At 38.3% G+C, this 22,073-nt stretch overlaps 1 protein-coding gene across 1 annotated transcript in view; it reads left to right on the top strand.

Moving 5' to 3' along the window:
• Nucleotides 1–22,073, top strand: part of STK4 (serine/threonine kinase 4) — a 116,549-nt gene that overhangs the window by 13,223 nt on the left and 81,253 nt on the right. The window contains exons 4-9 of the mRNA XM_003253617.4: nt 2,060–2,174; nt 7,384–7,548; nt 15,302–15,469; nt 17,417–17,554; nt 20,636–20,764; nt 21,415–21,601. Coding sequence (XP_003253665.1) covers nt 2,060–2,174; nt 7,384–7,548; nt 15,302–15,469; nt 17,417–17,554; nt 20,636–20,764; nt 21,415–21,601 — 902 coding nt within the window. The remainder of the gene's footprint in view (nt 1–2,059; nt 2,175–7,383; nt 7,549–15,301; nt 15,470–17,416; nt 17,555–20,635; nt 20,765–21,414; nt 21,602–22,073) is intronic.

Here is a 22,073-nt window from a genome sequence, read left to right as displayed (position 1 = left end):
TGTCTACTAGATAAAATGCCCATTTTTCTTGATTGGATTGACCAGATGAAGGTGGCAGTTTTCCATTTGCTTCTTTTTCAGATACATTTTGGAAGTTCTTTCCATTTGGCAAATTGGGACTTAGTCACTTTCGATAGACTGTGCAGGAGCTGTGTTCCAAACAGAGTATGGGAATGTCTTTAATTAAAGAAGAGATATTTTCAAGAGTCTACTCTGTGCTAAGCTCTGTAAGGAATACAGTGAAATACAGAGCAGAGTCCTTGTGCTCTGGGAGTTTATAGACTAACTGGACAGGCTAAGTGTATATATATATACATATATGTATATGTAGAAGAGAATCTAGCCAACAATGCAAGACTATGGAGAACATATTCCAGTAGTAAATACTTGATAGCAATGGCCTACAGTATTTAACTCCTGTCAGTATTGTATTACAGGGAGAGTAAATGTGTTGATATTTACCTTAGACGCTTTTTTCATTAATATTTAATGTGTGTGTGTGTTTTGCTGTCCTTGTCACTGGCGTGTTTCCCAAGGTTTGAAGAGGAAATTCTAAGAGTTCTGAGTTAATGAAGCCAATTTGGTTTTAGCATCAGTTGTTATGAAACTTTATTTGGCCATGATAACAATCTAGCCAGTTAAAGCTGGCAGTTCTCAGAGGGCACATTATTTTATTTTAATAGGATATTTGATATTTCTCTGAAATTTCTTGTTTGGTATCTCTCTTCCAGCTCGAGACCTAAAATTCCAGGTTTGATCCTGAACATTTTTTCTTTATAATAGGTTGTAGTGTGTGTATGTTTTCATTACAAAGTACATATGACTTCTTAGAAAAATTCAAAGGAATAGAAAAGAAAATCACTTTTCCTTTTGGAGAAATCATCTTTTTTTTTTTTTTTTTTTTTTTTTTTAAGACAGAGTCTCCTCGCTCTGTCGCCCAGGCTGGAGTGCAGTGGCGTGATCTCGGCTCACTGCAAGCTCCAGCTCCTGGGTTCATGCCATTCTCCTGCCTCAGCCTCCTGAGTAGTTGGGACTACAGGTGCCCGCCACCATGCCAGGCTAATTTTTTGTATTTTTAGTAGAGACAGAGTTTCACCGTGTTAGCCAGGATGGTCTCGATCTCCTGACCTCGGGATCTGCCCGCCTCAGCCTCCCAAAGTGCTGGGATTACAGATGTGAGCCACTGTGCCCGGCTGAAATCATCGTTCTTAAATACTGCTTGATACACATATTCTTCCAAATCACTTTGGAGTTTTACAATAATTACTGTTTCGTAGCCTGCTTTTTCGTTTGTTTGTTTTTGTAAACACAATATCTTCTCATGTTATCACATACTCCTCTATAACATTTTTCATGCATTCACGATATTTTATTATATGGCTATAGCATTCTTTGTTTTTTTTGAGATGGAGTCTTGCTCTGTCGCCCAGGCTGGAGTGCAGTGGCGCAATCTTGGCTCACTGCAACCTCCACCTCCTGGGTTCAAACAATTTTCCTGCCTCAGCCTCCCGAGTAGCAGGGACTACAGGTGCACACTGCCATGCCTGGCTAATTTTTTGTATTTTAGTAGAGACGGGGTTTCACCATCTTGCCCAGGCTGGTCGCAAACTCCTGAGCTGAGGCAATCTGCCCGTATCGGCCTCCCAAAGTGTTGGGATTACAGGCATGAGCCACTGCACCTGGCCCTGTATCATTATTTCTTAAATAAACTCCCTAATGTTGGATGGACATTTAGATGATATCTAAATTTCCACTTTTGTCAATAGTGCTATGATGGTAACTATTACTTTTTGAACATTTATAATTCTTTTTTGAGGATAAATTGTAGACATAGAAATGCTGGTTAAAGGATCCACCGTGTTTTTTATACTTTCGGGATTTACTACCCTCCAGAAAAGCTATACCATTTTCCATTCTTATCAAGAGGTTGCCCATTTTATCCTTAACTATGAATAATTGATCTTTCCAGATGAGGAATTAATTTTTATATGCTTAATAGCATGAATTAAGAGATGTTTGAAGGCCATTTTATTAATTTGTATTGTCTCTCTCTCTCTAGCCCTCATGTAGTCAAATATTATGGCAGTTATTTTAAGAACACAGACTTATGGATTGTTATGGAGTACTGTGGGGCTGGTTCTGTGTCTGATATCATTCGATTACGAAATAAAACGGTAGGTTTACCTTCTAGAACAATGCAACTGAGCTAGTTTCTTATGCCATCTTCTTTTCTCTGCCTCTTTTTCAGGGCGTTCTCCTACTAGAGAGACGACTGTCAGATTTCCCCTTTTCCATGGTTATTTTCCATCTTTATTCTTTTATGTCTCCTAAGTGTGACAGCTTTTTTTTTTTTTAAGAGACAAGAGTCCCCTGTCACCCAGGCTGGAGTGTAGTGGCACAGTCATAGCTCACTACAGTCATAGCTCTACCTCCTGGGCTCCAGTGATCCTCTCACTTCAGGCTCCTGAGTAGCTGGGACTACAGGCGTGTACCACCATGCCCAGCTAATGTTCTGTTTTGTTTTTTAATTTTTTTTTTTGTGGAGACGGGGGTCTCACTATGTTGCCCAGGCTGGTTTCGAACTCCTGGCCTCAAGCAATTTTCCCACCTCGGCCTCCCAAAGTGCTGGGATTACAAGTGTGACCCCCCCATGCCTGGCAATGTGGCAGTTTTGACACCAATTTAGTCCAGTGATTTTTAGCATGCTTTGGTTATTTCTTACTGGGAAAAAAATGACTGTTAAATCTTGGTTATAGAATGAATTTTAAATGTTTGAATTTGGATTTGGATTTGGGTTTCTGCTTCTACCTAGCATGTTCACAGATTAACTTCCTCTATTTCCTGTTAATCAGAAAATAATCCCCTTAATGAAAGATGATTTGCTGATACTGTGGTTGCCAGTGTAAGACCTAGGAGTCATGGGTTCTAGTTCTGGTTCAGTTACTTAATCTCTTTATGTATTCATTCAGTAAGTATTTCTTGAACACTGTTTTAGGCCTGAAGGATCTAATAGTAAATAAAACAGATGACAACTCTGCTGTCATGGTAGTGTACTTTGGAATAGGGCAACAAAAGCAAATTAATGGTAACTATTAATAGAAAAGATATAATAATGATGTATACTATGAAGAAAATGAATGAGGATGAAGTGATGGTAAAGTTGTGGAGACTGGTGGGCTATTTTAGAGTAGATAGTTGAGGAAGATCACTCAGAAGTGGTGATGTTTACAGGAAGACTCAAATGACAAAAAGGAGCTAAGAGTCTTGAAGGAACATTGTAGGTGGGCAGTAACGAGTGCAAAGACCTTGAGGCTGGAATGAGTTTGGCATGTCTGAGTGATAGAAGGGCTACCATGACTAGAAGGGAATAGGCAAAGGAGAAGCTGTAGGAGATGAGGTTTGACAGGTGGGCAGGGCTAGATGGTATTGGATATTGTAGGTCATGGGAATGAGTTTGAATATTATCCCAGGTACGATAGGAAACCATTGCTGGATTCTAAGCAAGTGAGCAAGTCATCTGATGAATGTTTTAGAAAGATAACTCTGGGGCTGGGTGTGGTACCTCATGCCTGTAATCCCAGCACTTGGGGAGGCTGAGGCGGAGGATTACTTCAGTCTAGGAGTTCGAGGCCAGCTTGGGCAACATAGTGAGACCTCGTCTCTACAAAAGAAAAAAGAAAAAAAAAATTTGTCAAGTGTGGTGTCCTGCGCCTGTAGTCCCAGCTAACTTTTGGGGTGTGATGGAGGTTGAAGTGGGAGTATTGCTTGAGCCCAGGAGGTTAAGGCTGCTGTGAGCTGTGATTGCGCCACTGCACTGCAGCCTGGGCAGCAGACCAAGACTCTGTTTCAAAAAATAAAAAAGATAACTCTGACTTCTGGGTAGATTGTGGGTGGATAAGAGGAGAAGCAGGGAAAATCTTAGCCTGTAGTTTTTTTGTCTTAATAAGAAAAATAAGAATAATAATATCTGTATTACATATTTGCAAAGTTGGGAAAATTAATTTAAATATGTAAAAGTACTTTGTAAATTGTGAGGTGCTACACAAATTATAAGGTGAGGATGTTTTAAAACTGAGTTATAACTTTTGGATTATTCATATACTATCTTCTTAATTTACATTATTCAGAATTAGTGTGTTTGCTTAATCAAATAGCAAGTTCTTTAGGAATAATATCCTAACATAAGATATATGTAAAGAAGTTCCAAAACTGGAATAATTTATTGAATTAAACATTGGACTTCAGGGCTTCTTATATGCAGCATTAAGTCAATTTATTTCAGGTGTTTTAAACCAGTCCAAAATTAATTTTGATGGCACTTTTGGTTGTTTTTTTTTTTTTGCCATTGTAATAGTAGGTTATTATATTTAAGAAATTTTAACTTAATTACTCAGTGCTGGTTTTTTTTTTTTTTTTTTTTTTGAGACAGTCTCCTTGCTGTGTTGCCCAGGCTGGAGTGCAGTGGTGTGATCTCAGCTCAGTGCAAGCTCCGCCTCCCAGGTTCATGCCATTCTCCTGCCTCAGCCTCCCTAGTAACTGTACTCCCTAGTATAGGCGCCCGCCACCACGCCTGGCTAATTTTTTGTGTATTTTTAGTAGAGACGGGGTTTCACCGTGTTAACCAGGATGGTCACGATCTCCTGACCTCGTGATCTGCCTGCCTCGGCCTCCCAAAGTGTTGGGATTACAGGCGTGAGCCACCGTGCCTGACCTAAGTGCTGATTTTTAAATTACTACGCGTTATTTTGCCAAATGTTATAACTTTGCCCCGTCCACCATGATATCCACTAGCTGCGTGTGGTTATTAAGGACTTAAAATGTGGCTAGTCTGAACTGAGATATGCTGTAAATATAAATTATACACCAGAGTTTGAAGAATTATTGCCAAAAAAATTGTAAACAAAAATCTTTGATTTTTTCATATTGATGACATGGTGGAGTGATAATATTTTGGATAAATATGGTTAAGTAAAGCAGATTTTCAAAATTAATTCTTTCTTTCTTTTTTCTTTTCTTTTTTTTTTTTTTTTTTTTTAAGATAGAGTCTTGCTCTGTTGCCCAGGCTGGAGTGCAGTGGTGTGATCATAGGTCACTGTATGTTGGAACTACTGGGCTCAAGTGATCCTCCTGCCTCAGCCTCCTGAGTAGCTGGGATTACAGCACCAGCCACTGCGTCTGCTTGTTTCCTTTTTCAATGTGGCTATTAGAAAATTAAAAATTATATTTGTGGTTCCCATTATATTTCTATTAGGCAGTGCTACTTTAGCTGATTAACTTAGCTGGTTAGAATAAAGAGGTGGTAAGTCAAGTCATGACCTTTGTTCTCTTCCACTATAGAAGGCACCCCAGACTCTAGCCTACTACCTTGCCAATAGTGTTTGCCTGGACTTTAGTGAAAGCTTTATCATTTCTCTCTGACCTTTGGCATAAATGACTTAACTTGTCTGTGCCTCAGCTTCATTATGTATAAAATGATGATGATAATAATAGTTCCTCTACCTCATTTAGTTGTTATAAGGATGAAATGAGATTACAAACATAGTGCTTAGCATAGAGTAAACTCTTAGTAATGGTTAGCCTTTATTTATTTATTTATTTATTTATTTTTGAGACAGAGTCTGGCTGTGTCACTCAGGCTGGAGTGCACACGATCTCAGCTCACTGCAACCTCCACCTCCCGGGTTCAAGTAATTCTCCTGCTTCAGCCTCCTGAGTAGCTGGATTACAGGCGCCTGCCACCATGCCCGGCTAATTTTTGTATTTTTAGTAGCGACAGGGTTTTACCATGTTGGCCAGGCTGGTCTTGAACTCCTGGCCTCAAGTGATCTGTCTGCCTCGGCCTCCCAAAGTGCTGAGATTACAGGCATGTGCCACTGTGCGTGGCTTTTTTCCATATTATTAGCATAGTACCTGGCACTTATTAAATATTGATTGATAATATTAGAGGTGTTAAATTATGACATCTTAATTGATTTTATGATACTCTTAAAGAAAAGTTATATTCCTATTTTATAGATTGGGAAACAGGCTAAGAGAAGGTCAGTAACTTGCTTAAGTCACATGAAAGTAGAGCCAAGAGTAAAAGCTATGTCTTCCTAGTCCCAAATCCTATATTTTTTGCACCAGAGCGCACTGCATTTCACATCTGAGTTGTTTGTCAGAAGGGGAACTGTGTAACAGTTTGTTGATAGATTTTGTTTAGGACTGGTGTTGGGTCTGCAGAAAGTCTATATTGGACAGATCAGATATTCTATACTAGTTTTTAGCATTCTCACTTTCATTTATTTATCATCGTTCAACAGATATTTTTTTCAGTGCCTACTGTGTGCCGGGTGGCTTTATTGGTATTAGGGAAACAAAAGTAAACAAATCAGACATTTTTAGGAGCTTGTGTTTCTAACAGGGATGACATCACATACATAGATAAATAATGGGTAATATGTCAGATGGTAGTATACTGCAGTGACAAGGTAATTTAAGGGAATAGAGTATGAGCTAGAAATGGAGTAAGAAAGCCCTCTCTATTTTCTGAGGAGGTGATATTTGGGCAGATTACAAACTGAGGAAGCAAACTGGATAGACATCAGGATGAAGAGAATAGGCAGTTGAAAAGTCCCAGAAAGGGGAATGTGCTTAGAGTGTTTGAGGAACAGCAAGGAAGCAAGCCCTTGTTGAAACAGATTGAGCAGGGTAGAAAGTAGTAGAAGATGAAGTTAAAGAGGTAGCTGGGAGCCAGATCATGTAAAGCCTTGGTAAGGACTGACTTTCGTTTTAAGTGAGTTAGGAAGACATTGGTAGGTTTTGACTCTGGCTCACATTTTAATTATAGCTTCTGTGTGGAAAATACATTGTAGAGTGTCAAGAGCAGAAGCAAAGAAGCCAGTGAGGAGATTATGAGAATAGTGCAGGCAGGACACAATGGTGACTTGGACCATGGTGATTACAGACAGTGTATTTGGATATACAGTATTTTGAAGATAGAGAAAAGTCAAGGATGACTTCAAGGTTTTTGACCAGAGCAACTGAAAGAATAAAGTTTCCTTTTACTGAGAGAGGGAGGACTGTGGGAGAAGTAGAAGATTGGATGGATCAGAGGGAGAGGGGTAAGGTGATAGACATAGAGTTTGATTTTGACATGTTATGCTTATCATGCTGGCTAGGTATTCTAGTTGGAGATAAATAAATCTGATTGAGGGGAGATCTGGTATGGAAATATAGCCTTGGGAGTGGTCAATGTATCTATGGTATAAGCAGTCAAATGCTGTTCACAGGTTGAATAAGATCTGTTTATATTAAAGAAAGGTGTTTGGATCTGATTTTTTGTCCTTTTTCTAATGCGCTGATGTAAACTGATAGAATTTGAACTTCTTATTCTTTTTTCAGTTAACAGAAGATGAAATAGCTACAATATTACAATCAACTCTTAAGGGACTTGAATACCTTCATTTTATGAGAAAAATACACCGAGATATCAAGGCAGGAAATATTTTGCTAAATACAGAAGGACATGCAAAACTTGCAGATTTTGGGGTAGCAGGTCAACTTACAGTAAGTAAAAATATTACTTGTATTGATAATTTTCAGTTCTGTCCTGAGAAGCAGTTCCTTTTATTTACCTATTTTTAAAATATAATACTTGACTTAATTGTATTAGTAAAAAATCACAATCTGCCAATAAGTTACAAAAGAGCTAGTCAGTGGGTTATTTTAGATCTTTTCCTGGGGTTCAGGTCACATAGCTTAACTTTGTTTAACTTTTATAAAGATGAAAAGTAAAACAAGAAATGATAGATTACTCTAGTGCACTACATCAACATATTTATAAAAGGAAGAAAAATTAAGTCCAAACTTCTTTCCTTGACTAAGACATAACATCATCTCATTCAACTTCCAGGTAGTACTTGGCAGTTACTGTACTGAAAACACTCTCTTCGTTTGAGTCCAGAATACAGTCTCTTGATTCTTCTCCTGCGTAGCTAGTGCATGGAAGTGAAAAAAGAAAAAAAAAAAAAACTTGTTTTCAAAATAGGAAGTCTAGAATTATTTGATTCTATAAAATACATAAGTATATATGAAAGTATATATAGAAAAATAGAAACAGTTCTAGGCAGGTATACTCTAAAATTTGCAAAAATATTACATATCAAGTGGTTTTCTTGGGTGGTAGAATGAATATATATAGTGTGTGTTTAGAACTGGTGTTATGTGCAGTTTTTATTTTTTTATTTTTTTTTTATTATAAGTCTGCCTGGGACATGTTAGGGAGCCTCAGGTATTATAACAGCACAGAAATTGCTTTGATGTTTAAAATAAATTAGAACCTTATTCAGTATTATGATTTGTGGGCTCTCCGAAAGGTTTTGTTGTTAACACACAAGTAAACAGTACCAGACAATATTACCTAAACCACAGTCTTAGTCAGGAAACCAAACTGAAAAAATACACCCTCTGATGGTCTATAAAATAATATAATATTGGCCAGATGCAGTGGCTCATGCCTGTAATCCCAGCACTTTTGGAGGCTAAGGTAGGAGGATCACTTGAGGTTAGGAGTTGAAGACCAGCCTGGCCAACATGGTGAAACCCCGTCTCCACTAAAAATACAAAAATTAACTGGACATGGTAGCGCATGCCTGTAATCTCAGCTACTTGGGAGGCTGAACCTGGGAGATTACGCCATTGCACCCTGCATTCCAGCCTGGGCAACAGAGTGAGACTCCATCTCAAAAAAAAAAAATGTGTATGTATGTGTGTGTATATATATATGTGTGTGTGTGTATATATATGTGTATATATATATATACACGTGTGTGTGTATATATATATATATATATATATGAGTATCCATTCCATTTAGTAATAATTTTAGTAATTGATTGATTACCCAATAATGACTTACAGTGTTCTTATTGCTGTAATGCCTGCCGTGGCAGAATTTTTCTCCCCTTTTAATGTGTACAATTCAGTGTTTAGTATATTCACAAAATTGTGCAACTATTACCAATGTCTAATTCCAGAACATTTTCATCATCCTCAAAATAAACTGTACCCTTTAGCTGTTAGTCCCTATTCTCCTCCCAGCCCTTGACAACCACTAATCTACTTTCTGTCAGTATAGATTTGCCTATTCTGAATATTTCATATAAATAGAATCATACACAATGTGCCCTTTTGTTTCTGGCTTCTTTTGTTTAACATAATGTTTTCGAGTTTATCTGTGTTGTAACATGCATCAATTCTTCATTCCTTTTTATTGCTCAGTAATATTCCGTCATGGCTGTAACACATTTTGTTTACTTATTCATTGGTTGAATATTTAGATCGTTTCTGCTTTTTGGCTGTTAGGAATAATGCTACTGTGAAATTTGTATACAGGTTTTTATGTGAACCTTTGTTTTCATATGATACACAGAGTTGCTGGGTCACATGGTAACTCTGTGTTTAATTTTTTAAGGAACTGCCAAACTGTTTTCCAAAGTGGCTCACCATTTTGTGTTCCCTGCTGATGTATGAGAATTCCAACTTCTCAGCATCCTCGCCAACATTTTCTTTTTTGTGTTCTTGATTATAACCATCCTAGTGAGTATGAGGTAGTATCTGTTTGTGGTCTTGATTTGCATTTTACTAATGACTAGTGATGTTGACTGTCATTTTTTCTGCTTATTGGACATTTGTGTATCTTTGGGAAAATGTCTATTTAAATCTTTTGCCCATTTTTAATTGGGTTATTTACCTTGTTATTGTTGAATTGTAAGAGTTCTTTATATATTTTAGATATAAGTCTCATGTACATGACTTGCAAATATTTTCTCTCATTCTGTGGGTTGTCTTGAAGGTGTCCTTTGAAATACGAAATTTTTAAATTTTGGTCATGTCTAGTTTCTTTTTTCTTTTGTTGCTTGTGCTTCTGGTGTCACATCTAAGAAATCATTAGCTAATGCAGGGTCATGGAGATTTACTCCTATGATTTCTTTGAAGTGTTTAATAGTTCTAGCTCTTATATTTAGATCTGTAATCTGTTTTGAGTTAGTTTTCATGGTGTGAGATAGGCATCCAGTTTCATTTTTTTACATGTTGATATGTAGTTGTTCCAACATTTGTTGAAAAGACTGTTTTTTCTTTGTTGAAATGTATGAGTTTATTTCTATGCCTTCAATTCTATTCCGTTGACCTATATGTCTGTCCTTGCACCAGTTCTATGCTGTCTTGATTACTGTAAGTTTGAAGTAAGTTTTGAAATTGGTTAAGTGTGAGTGTTCCAACTTTGTCCTTCTATTTCAAGATTGTTTTGGCTATTCTGGGTCCCTTGTATTTCCACATAAATTTTAGGATCAGCTTGTCAATTTCTGCAGAAAAGGCCATTGGGATTTTGGTAGACATTATTTTGAATCTTAAATCAGCTTGAAAATACTGCCATTTTGGCAATATTGTCTTCTGATCTATGAACATAAGCTGTCTTTCCATTTATTTAGATTTTCTTTAATTCTTTTGGCAATGTTTTATAATTTGCAGTGTACAAGTTTTGCATGTATTTGGTTAAATTCATTCCTAAGTAGTTTGTACTTTTTGATGCTATTTTAAATGGATTTGCCTTATTTTCAGATTGTTCATTGCTAGTGTAACATACAATTGATTTTTGTATATTATCTTGTGTGCTGGCACCTTGCTGGACTTGTGTTTTTTTTTTTTTAAATTAACTGTGAACATGTATGTTGTTTTGTTAAAAAAAATGAGATTTTTTTTCCTTCACTAAAATAAACTGAAACTGTAGTATAAGATGATCTGACTTGGCTGTTTGGCTGTGAAACCTCCAGTACTACCAAGTTTAGGCCCCTCTCCGATCTCTTGTCTAGAGGCTGTAGGCCTCGTTGGCAGCCTTCTGGGAAGTGGTGGCGGTGGTGGCAGTGGGGATTGTTAGCATGTTAATGCTCATTTAATGTTCCTGATTCACAACACCACCCACACTCTCTATAGTCTAGAGATCCTCGGTTTCACTCTGCAGAGAGTACACCTCCAGTCTAATGCCAGGGTGGGGCGACGGAAGCCCACTAGTTGGGAAAGGAAGGTTTAGGGTGCTGAGCTGCTGCTTAACTCTTTCAACCCAGGCTTCCTATTTGGACGTCCGTTTTCACCCCTCTTTTCTCTACCTGATGCCACCAATTTCTAAGCCTTTTGGAGGGGTTGGTGTTAAAATCAGATTGTTTCCTAGTTTTCCTGGCGACTGACTGAGGATTCCATCTTATAGTCTGTTCAGTTAGTTACTATTGGGCCATCTGCTCTCCAGCTTTTAAAATTTTGTGACTGTGATTGTTTTCCCCTTTGTTTTTTTATTCTTGTAGATTTACTCTTAAAAAACAATCCTTTTAGTATCTTTTTGAGTGAGTTTTGAGAGATAGTGAAAGTAAAATGTATTTGCTCAAGCTGTCATCTTTACCCAAGACTCTGTAATATTATTTCTGGTGGCAACATGGGTATTTCATTGTATGGATATGGCATGATTTATTTAACTCTTTCCCTACAGTTGGATGTTGGGTGCCCATTAAGGTTGCTTAGAGTTTTCCCACCACTATAAACATAAACTCTGTGATTAACATTCTTGCAACTAAATTTTGTAGCATTTCCTTGAGTAAATCCTTAGGATATTACATTGGAATCTGGGTCAGAAAATATGTGAATGTATATTGGCAAAGTGCTTTTGATGCATAGTGCTGAATTTCTTCTAGAAGTGAACAATTTCAGTTTCCAACTTCAGTATATAAATGTGCTCTTTTCCCCTCATATTTGCTAATGCTGAATGGGTGGTAACTTGTATCTTCCCTGCTATTTCTCAAAGCAGTTCACATATTTTTGCATTTGATTATTGGCCATTTATAACAATTCATTTGTAAATGTTCATTTTTGTGTGTGTCAGTTTTCCTTTTTTTTTGGGAGACAGGGTCTTGCTCTGTCACCCAGCCTGGAGTGCAGTGGCACAATCACGGCTCACTGCAGCCTCAACCACCAGGCTCAGGTGATACCCCACCTTGGCCTCCTGGGTAGCTGGGACTACAGATGCACACCACCACCCCCAGCTAATTTTTAGTAGTTTTTGTAGAGATGTAGTTTCACCATGTTGCCCAGGCTGGTCTCAAACTCCTGAGCTCAAGCAATCTGCCCCCCTTGGCATGCCAAAGTGCTGGGATTACAGGTTTGAGCCATTGTGCCTGGCTGAGTGTTGCATCTTTTAAATAAATCTATTTAAAAAGATAAACTAAAAAAATTTATGTTAAAATTGTTACTCCTTTTTTTGTATATGCTGAAATATCTTCTAGTTTACTAGTTGTCTTTTAATTTTGATTATGGCTTTTTAAAAAATACTACATAAGTTTCCAAATTTTATATAGAAAAATCCATCTACCTTTTATCTTATGGTTTCTGTCTTTAATGTCATGCTTAAAAAACCCTTTTCTCCTTAACATTATAGAACAGTTAATCTATGTTTTTTTTTATTTTTTATTATTTTACTTTATTCTTTTTGAGACAAGGTCTTGCCTGGGCACCCAGGCTGGAGTACAGTGGCATGATCATGGCTCATTGTGGCCTCAAACTCCTGGGCTCAAGCAATCCTCTTGCTTCAGGCTCCCAAATAGCTAGGACCACAGGTGTGTGCCACTTCGCCCAGTTAAAGTTTTAACATTTTTTGTGGAGATAGGTTCTCCCTATTTTACCAGGCTGGTCTGGAACTCCTGCTTCTGCCTCCCAAAGTAGTGGGATTAGAGGTATGAGCCAGCACACCTGCTCTGTTGCTCAGGCTGGAGTGCAGTGGCATGATCATAGCTCACTGTAATCTTGAACTTCTGGGCTCAAGTGATCCTCCTACCTTAGCCTCCCAAATAGCTAGGACTACAGGCATGTGCCACCATGCCTGGCTAATGTACTTTTTTTTTTTTTTGGAGACAGTCTCGCTCTGTCACCCAGGCTAGAGGACAGTAGCGCAATCTCGGCTCACTGTAACCTTCGCCTCCCAGGTTCAAGTGATTCTTGTGCATCAGCCTCCTGAGTAGCTGGGATTACAGGTGCCTGCTACCACACCTGGCTAATTTTTTGTACTTTTAGTAGAGATGGGATTTCGCTATGTTTTCCAGGCTGGTTTCGAACTCCTGAGCCCATGCAATCTGCCCACCTCTGCCTCCCAAAGTGCTGGGATTATAGGCGTGAGCCACTGTGCCTGGCTGTCTAATGTACTTTTTTAAAGTGTTCTTTGGGCTTTGTTTTTTATGTTTAAAATTTCAACTTATTTGAACTTATTTTGGTGAAAGTATAAGGTAGGCATTTAAGTGTAGAGTTCTATAAATGACTAACTAGATTCCCAGTGCTTTTTTTTTTTCATAATCTATTCTTTGCTTGCTGATTTTAAATGACATTTTAATCATATCATGTATATGTGGTATATATAACAGGTTATTATATATACATATATATGATATATATGTACACACACACACACATACATATACACATATGCCATAGTCAACTTCTGGACTTTATATTTTTTATTGCTATGCTATTTTACTAATATAACTTTATAATACAAATCTAAGTGGGGTTAGTGTACACTCATTGCTCTTATTAATTTCCAAAAACTTTCTAGCTATCCAAGTAACCATTTCTAATTGAAATAATCCAGTGAAAACAATTGACTACCACCATTTGAAAACACCCTTGCAAATTTGAAGTTTCAGAGCTAAGGAAATGACTAAGCAGTAAGTTAGTTCCTGTGTTAGTTTTTTACATAGGACTGACAATGAGATTGATTTAAATGACATGTCATTTGCTTCTGACTGGCGTAACCTAAATCACAGGCATTTCAGAAGGAATATCAGTGATGATGATCAGAAGTCCTTTTTCATATTCAGTTCTGTTTAAAAATTCTTCTTTTGCTGGGCATTGTGGCTCATGCCTGTAATCCCAGCACTTTGGGAGGCTGAGGCAGGTGGATCACCTGAGGTCAGGAGTTCGAGACCAGCCTGGCCAATGTGGCAAGACCTTGTCTCTACTAAAAATACAAAAATTTGTTGGGCATGGTGGTGGGCGCCTGTAGTCCCAGCTACTTGGGAGGCTGAGTTAGGAGAGTCGCTTGAACCCTGGGGGCGGAGGTTGCAGTGAGCCGAGATTGTGCCTCTTCACTCCAGCCTGGGCAGAAGATCAAAACTCTTTCTCAAAAAAAAAAAAAAAAAAATCCTTCTTTTGCTAAAGCATAGGAACTGTAGGGAGGTTCTCTTTCAGTAGGGCCATGCCATCCTGAGAAAGTATGCGAATGGTTATTTGCTATAATGTGTACTATATCCACATTTTCTTCTTTAGGCCACAAACTAAGGTATTTTGTATATTATTTTTTATATATCGAGTTTTAAATTTTTTTATTGCATATGTATACTCATGTAAACCTTCAGAATGTTACAGATGTATACAGGAAAGACAGTTAAAATCTTTAGTGATTCTGCCTGCTAGATATAATTAATAGTTTGGTGTGTATTACTCCAGATTTTTTGTGCTATGATATAACAACATTTCTTATTATTGGTTATTGTTTTATTATTGTTATGATCATTATTATATGTATTTTCCTTTTACAAAAACAGGGCTATATTATATATAATTGTACAACTTTTGCTTTGTAGTGTATGTTGTGCATTTTTTTCATGCTAGGAAAAGGTATATATCTTCATTTTTTTTTCTTTTTAATGTGGTATTTCAGTATATGGTTATTTATTATATTTAACTTACTATCTTTTGATGATCATTTGAGTTGTTTCCTTTTCCGCCTCATCTCCCCCATTACAGACATTTCTACAATCTTTGTGCATATAGTTTGAAACACTTGAACATAAGATAGATTTCAAGAAATAGATTTGGATCAAAGGATATGAATATTTAAAAGTTGAATAAATATTGCCAGCTTATGTATTAAAATGTACCAATTTATACTACAGTAACATTTTATTTCAGTGCCTGATTTTCTATGCTATTATCAGCATTAATTATTAATTTAAAATTTTTTGTCAATCTTAGTTTGTGTTTTAATAATTGATTGAGAATCTTTTTGTGTTTCTTTGTCATTTGAATTTCTTCTATGCCTGCTTGATCATGCTCAGAGTATGGTTTTTATGTGTATTTCAAGTACAAGGCATTTTTTTATTGTTAGAAAAGCCTGTTTTTCTCAGTAGTTTTTTTTTTCTTCTTTTTTTTTTCTGTAGACTTCCTCTGTGGACATCTTAGTAGTTGTAAGCTTAGTGTTGGTCTCTCTCCCTTTCTATTTTAGGATACCATGGCCAAGCGGAATACAGTGATAGGAACACCATTTTGGATGGCTCCAGAAGTGATTCAGGAAATTGGATACAACTGTGTAGCAGACATCTGGTCCCTGGGAATAACTGCCATAGAAATGGCTGAAGGAAAGCCCCCTTATGCCGATATCCATCCAATGAGGGTAAGGAAGTGGACAGAAAGCCAGTGGGGTGGTTAGTTACTGATCATCATTAAACAGTTAAGTTCAAGCCAGGTGTTGTGACTCACACCTGTAATCCCAGCACTTTGGGAGGCTGAGGTGGATGGATCACCAGAGGTCAGGAGTTCGAGACCAGCCTGGCCAACATGGTGAACCCTGTCTCTACTAAAAATACAAAAATTAGCTGGGCGTGGTGGTGTGTGCCTGTAATCCCAGCTGCTTGGGAGGCTGAGGCATGAGAATCGCTTGAACTCCAGAGGCAGAGGTTGCAGTGAGCCAAGATCGTGACACTGTACTCTAGCCTGGGAGAGAGAGTGAGACTCTGTTTCAAAAAAAAAAAAAAAAAAAGTTAGTTCAATGGCTTACTTGATAAGGTTGCAAACAATAAATGAATTATGTGTAATTCGTAAGTGTCAGTATAGATGATACACCTCTACTGACTCTAGTTGTAGTCATTAATTAATTTAAGTGTGTTCCACCCCTCTCCATTCCAGAGGTTGTGTATTGATAGCCCTCTGGCAGGACATAGGCCATAGAAATGTTTAGTTTGATTTGTGCTACTCTCTCTCTCTCTCACTCACTCACTGAATAGTTTAGACAACCACATTTTAACATGTCAACATTCACTAGGGCTGAGTAGTGGTTGTCTCCTTTATACAGAGTATGAACTTTCTACTTTATCAGTCTCCATGATTCCCTGTTGTGTCACCAAGTATTAGCTGCCACTTATTACAGTGTTTCTCTAATGTTTTTCTTATAATAGTGTTAAGAAGAAAGCAAACTGTATTTTTGAACGTAGTGTTAAGAAGAAAGCAAACTGTATTTTTGAACGCATATCACTGAAACCCAGCCTTGTTCATTTTTTGTCTTTCTTCTACCTGGCCCCTATAGGTGTTTGAATTTGTAAGTTCTGGTTTGTAGATCCCCAGATTCTCTTCATCTGGAGGCTGTGTACTCTCCAACCTCTATCTCCTTCTAGAATGTTAAGGGCCCATAGAATGCATCTCCAGTGAAGCTCTTCCAGTGCTGACACCCTAAGCAGTTTCCAGGCTTAACTGTCCCACAACCCTTCATTACAGCACTGTTGTAATACACCCCCCTGCCAACCCTGCCTTCCTCAGGGGCTCTGTGGTCCTTTCCATCCTTCCTCACCCCAGTTCTTCCTCTTCTCTGATTAATTAATTCTCCTATTAAAAGACACAAAAATTCATGTTCCCAAGATAAGTCCTCCCTCTTTTTTGGGAGAAGGAGTGAGGAGATTTACTAGTTACAATTTTAGATTTAAAGAATATAATTTAAGTTGCTTATTTGTATAGTGTTTTACTTTTCACAAAACATGGCTTTTTCAAAATTGGAAATTTAATAAATAATAGTCTTATTTTTGGACATAGTAGAATGTAACTGCAACATAGTGGGCCAATTTTTAATTTTTCCCCAGCACACATATGTTGATTTAGCTTAGTTTGGAAGTTAATGACCCCATTGTGATTTTTGGGACTTCCAGTTGATGACCTTATTGTGTAGTTGCTGCTGACATCTGGGGGTGGTAATAACTTTTAAGAGGCAGGGAAACTTGACAACTATGGGACCAAGGTTATCTTTAGGATGTAGATACTCTTAGGACTCGCCTTTCTACTTTGAAAGGCAATGTACTGTGGTTACCAAAATAATAAAAATAAAAAAGCTTGATTGATGTTGTGAGGTTTAGGGAACAAGACCCATATATGAGAGAGGGAAAAGGAGAGAGGGAGGTACATCAGGTTCTTTAGCCATCAGATGCTTAGACTTTTGTTGGAATTTGGGTGAGCTTCTCAGTGGATAAGTGAAAAATCATTTACTAAGCTTCAAATGTAATTCCAGGTGTATTTTTTATTGGAGCATTACTTTTATTTTACCTTATCTTTTTGTTTGTTTGTTTGTTCTAACCAGGCAATCTTCATGATTCCTACAAATCCTCCTCCCACATTCCGAAAACCAGAGCTATGGTCAGATAACTTTACAGATTTTGTGAAACAGTGTCTTGTAAAGAGCCCTGAGCAGAGAGCCACAGCCACTCAGCTCCTGCAGGTATGAATCACCTTGTGACGCCGCCTCGCTCAATTTCATTTACATGCTGACCAAAAGATGCCATGAGGTGACCTACGTGGAGATAGTAAAGAAGTATGAGGCAGGCTGGGTGCAGTGGCTCACGCCTGTAATCCCAGCACTTTGGGAGGCTGAGGCAGGTATATTGCTTGAGCCCAGGAGTTTGAGGCCAGCCAGCATGGTGAAACCATGTCTCTACAAAAAGAATGCAAAAAATTAGCCAGGTGTGGTGGCATATGCCTGTAGTTCCAGCTACCTGGAAGGCTGAGGTGGGAGGTGGGAGAATCTCTTGATCCCAGGAGGTTGAGGCCGCAGTGAGGCATGATTGCGCTGCTGCATTCCAGCCTGAGCAACAGAGTGAGACGCTATCTCAAAAAACAAAGTAAAAGAAGTTTAAGACATTCCCTACCTCTAGGGAGGTTTGAATCTATTTGAGTAGAAAAGAATGTTAAATCATCGAACAAGACAATAATGCAAGAAAATACAGGGCAGTATGGGATTAGAGAAAGGGAACTGACATTTAGTGAGTACCTGCTGTGTGCCACATGCTTTGCACATGTGCCGTTTAATCATCACATAGACCCTGTGAAGGGTGGGTATTATTTCAGTATTATAGATGAAAAAATAGAAGCTTAGGGAGGTTTACTCATTTCGGGTCACTCAGCTGGTAAATAGCACAGTCAATATTAGAACTTGAGCCTTTTTTATTCCAAAGTAGGGGTACCATCAAGTCTACCCAAGTGTGACAAAGAATTAAGATCAGTGGTGGGTACTGTTGTAGTTCAGGGTGGGAGAAGGCCTCTTTGGACTGGAGATGCAAAAAGTGCTTTCCTGGAGGAGGTAGCTTCTAGGCCTGGTCCTTGAAGGACAGGTGGGATGTGGCAGGCAGTACGCTTAGTGGTTAGGAGCTTGGATCCTGGTCAGATTGCCCAGGTTTGAATCCTGGCTCCCAATTTACTAGCTTTGTGATCTTGGGCAAGTAACTTAACCTCTCTGTTCTTTTAGTTTTGTGATCTATAAAATGGGGATATAGTACCTGCCTCATGTGTTGTGATGATTAAATGATATAATGTGTGTTACTTTGAACAATGTTCACGTGTATTGAAGACAGTATGGTATGAATGTGATAAATATCAGCTATTATAATTGGGCTGGGCCAACCGTTTGCAGCCATTTCAGACCCATTTCAGACTCAGTGCCCCCTTTTAATAACCAACATATATATTTAAAAACTCTCATTACTTTTCTGGAATGAAACTCACATATAATAAAACCTTTTTATGCCCATAATTTAAAAAGAATCAATATTGTCTATGATGTGATGGAGAAAAGTAAAGATAATTTGTAATGAAATAATATGGCTTTCAACGTGTGGATACTTCAGCCTGACCCAGTTTGCAGACATAATGAAATAGATACCTGTGCCTGGCTTCATGAATGAGTTTAGATACAAGAGCTGTAAGAAAATCAGAAACTAGCTAGGTGCAGTGGCTCATGCCTGTAATCCCAGCACTTTGGGAGGCTGAGGCAGGCGGATCACTTGAGGTCAGGAGTTTGAGACCAGCCTGGCCAACATGCTGAATCCCCATCTCTACAAAAAAAATACAGAAATTAGCTGGGCATGGTGGCACATGCCTGTAATCCCAGCAGGAGGCTGAGGCAGGAGAAGCACTTGAACCCGGGAGGCAGAGGTTACAGTGAGCTGAGATTGTGCCACTGCACTCCAGCCTGGGCAACAGAGCAAGACTCCATCTCAAAAAAAAAAAGAAAAAAGAAAAAAAGAAAATCAGAAACTACGCCATTTAAGAAATACAGTAAAAAGAATGGGTGGACACTAACATGAAACTGATGTTAAATAATAACAGGCCAGATTTATTTGTCTCATTACAGAAGGTGGGATATGATCTTACAGATTTTCTAAGTGGAAAGAACAAGGCAATATGGTATTATTGCAAATGAGCTGGGTCTTATTTCTAAGTGGATTGCCAAACCTGGATGGGATAGTGACAAAATGTTATGGAAATGTATCTCCTGTGTTGCAATCCGACCACATTTTGAGGTATATTTTCCATCTCTGGAGTTCTTACTTGGAACTTGCATTCTTTGATGGGTGATGGAGAACAGAGAATGGATTGCCAAGAAACAATGGGGACAATATTGGAATAAGTTTGGAAGACAACAGGCAATTCCCCAAAAAGAATTTCCATATGTAACTTTCACAGCATAGATTTCTTACCACGTGCTACAAATACAAACAATAAAAACATATGATGGTATTAATATTAAAAACTTATAAAGCAATTTTTATTAATGAAATTCAACAATACCCCTTTATTTCAAGTGTCTGGTGATTGAATAATATTTGGGTCAAAATCTGTTACATATATATGATCAGTTTTAGTATGTCTGCAGCAACTGCATTTTTGCACTAAAATCCTTTTTACCTAAATGTGTAGTTGGAAATGCTACCATAGAAAGAATAAGTCAGATGAGTAGATTTTTCAGTGATTTCTAAATAATTTCTTTATTCCATTAAGCTCCCCTCTCTAAAATCACCTCCCAAATCACTGACCTTTTTGCGTATCTCTTGAAAACATTTTTTTGGTATTATCTACTAAGGTGTGTACACACCCTGAGACATTTGAAAAATGTGCAGAATCTGCCACAGTTCATGGTCGTACAGGACAGTTCTGTACTTTGCAAAACTGCTAGTGTCCCATGCCATTTGTGCTCACCAAACATTGTGACAGCTATAACATGTTCCCAACATGTTTACACAACTTCCTCCGGGAGATGATACTCCCTATTGAGAATCGCTAGATTTGACAGAGAGAAATGGCATAGGCATTTCAGCCAGGCTGAAAAAGATAGGCAAAGACTGAATTTGCTCTGCTCAGAGTTATAAAGAGAGTGTGGTTTAGCTGTTGTCGGAAGCACAAAGAGAAAGATCAAATTCATTGATTGATTCAACACATGTTATCCAGTACCTACTGTGTTCCAGGTACTGTTTTGGCACTGTCACCATATAAACTGTCTCCAGTATTTTCTACTTTGTTCTTTAAGCACCCATTTGTCAAGAGTGCCAAAGGAGTGTCAATACTGCGAGACTTAATTAATGAAGCCATGGATGTGAAACTGAAACGCCAGGAATCCCAGCAGCGGGAAGTGGACCAGGACGATGAAGAAAACTCAGTGAGTGGCAGCCATTGCTGTGGGCCTCAGGCATTGATGCTTGTTATTTTATGATTGCCAAACCAGGTAAGATGAGTAGGAGATACTGGATCAACTTGCAGCTGGAGACTCTTCCAGCATAACTATGTCCTAACCTGGACCAACACATGCTAGAGGGTTGCTGTATCTGTGCTTGTTCTTCTCCCAGTGCTTCCTAAAACACTTTTCAATTTTCCTCTTTTGCCCCCCTGTCTTTTACTCAATTTAACTTTTTATTTTAGAGAGAGAGAATGCTCAGGTCTGGGACTTGGCTTTTCATATCCTTTTGAGGAATCTGGGATCCATACTTAACATGTAGCTTTTACATTTATAGACTTCCTCACAACCCTGAGATTCCAAAGATGTTCACATGAGTTTCTTAGATCTTTGTTGCAAAACTCTATTAAGAAGAGTGGAGGAAGAATTCCTTTAGGGTTAGATACACTGCTTATTATCACATGGAAAAATTTGTCTTCTTTGCTTAAGTAACAGTGCTTTCATTTCTGGAAGGTGAGTTTAGGACCTGAATAAGCGTTAAATCTCAAAATATTTTCACTAAGATAAGTAGTAGTATTCAGAAAACTCAGTCTTTTGTCAAATTAGCCCCAATTTGAGATCGTATCCTTTTACAGGAAGAGGATGAAATGGATTCTGGCACGATGGTTCGAGCAGTGGGTGATGAGATGGGCACTGTCCGAGTAGCCAGCACCATGACTGATGGAGCCAATACTATGATTGAGCACGATGACACGTTGCCGTCACAGCTGGGCACCATGGTGATCAATGCAGAAGATGAAGAAGAGGAAGGAACTATGAAAAGTAAGGCTTTGAGTAAATCCACTGACTTATTAGACCAAGCATACATATTTCAGAGAAGGCAGATTCTCATGGTTCATGCAGGCTTAGCTTTGAGTTCTTTCTTTTGTCACAACCAAAGGAGTAGAAAACTTGGAGGTTTGCAATGGGGGCGGGAGGTTTGGGGAGGGGGAAAGCTGGCCTGTGGAGTCAAAGTGAAGAAAGCATTGACGGTGAGAAAGGATTTTGCTTTTGAACCAGAACAGCCATTTTCTCATTGAATGTTGTCATTATTTTCCTTCCTTACCTTGATCTTTGGAGGCAAGCACATGCATTGTTTGATGCATAATTCCTGTCAAGGTGTAATGACATTCTGAGTTATTTACTGTACATACATCTTCAGTTTATTTTCATGACAGTTTGGGTCTAACCCAAGTTTACCAACACTGTCAGTCAATGAAAGATGACTGTACAAGTTGAAAAGTTCTATCCAGTT

Source organism: Nomascus leucogenys, chromosome 13 (assembly GCF_006542625.1).
Source record: "Nomascus leucogenys isolate Asia chromosome 13, Asia_NLE_v1, whole genome shotgun sequence".
NCBI classification, from domain to species: Eukaryota; Metazoa; Chordata; class Mammalia; order Primates; family Hylobatidae; genus Nomascus; species Nomascus leucogenys.
This window is presented reverse-complemented; position numbering and strand designations above follow the sequence as displayed.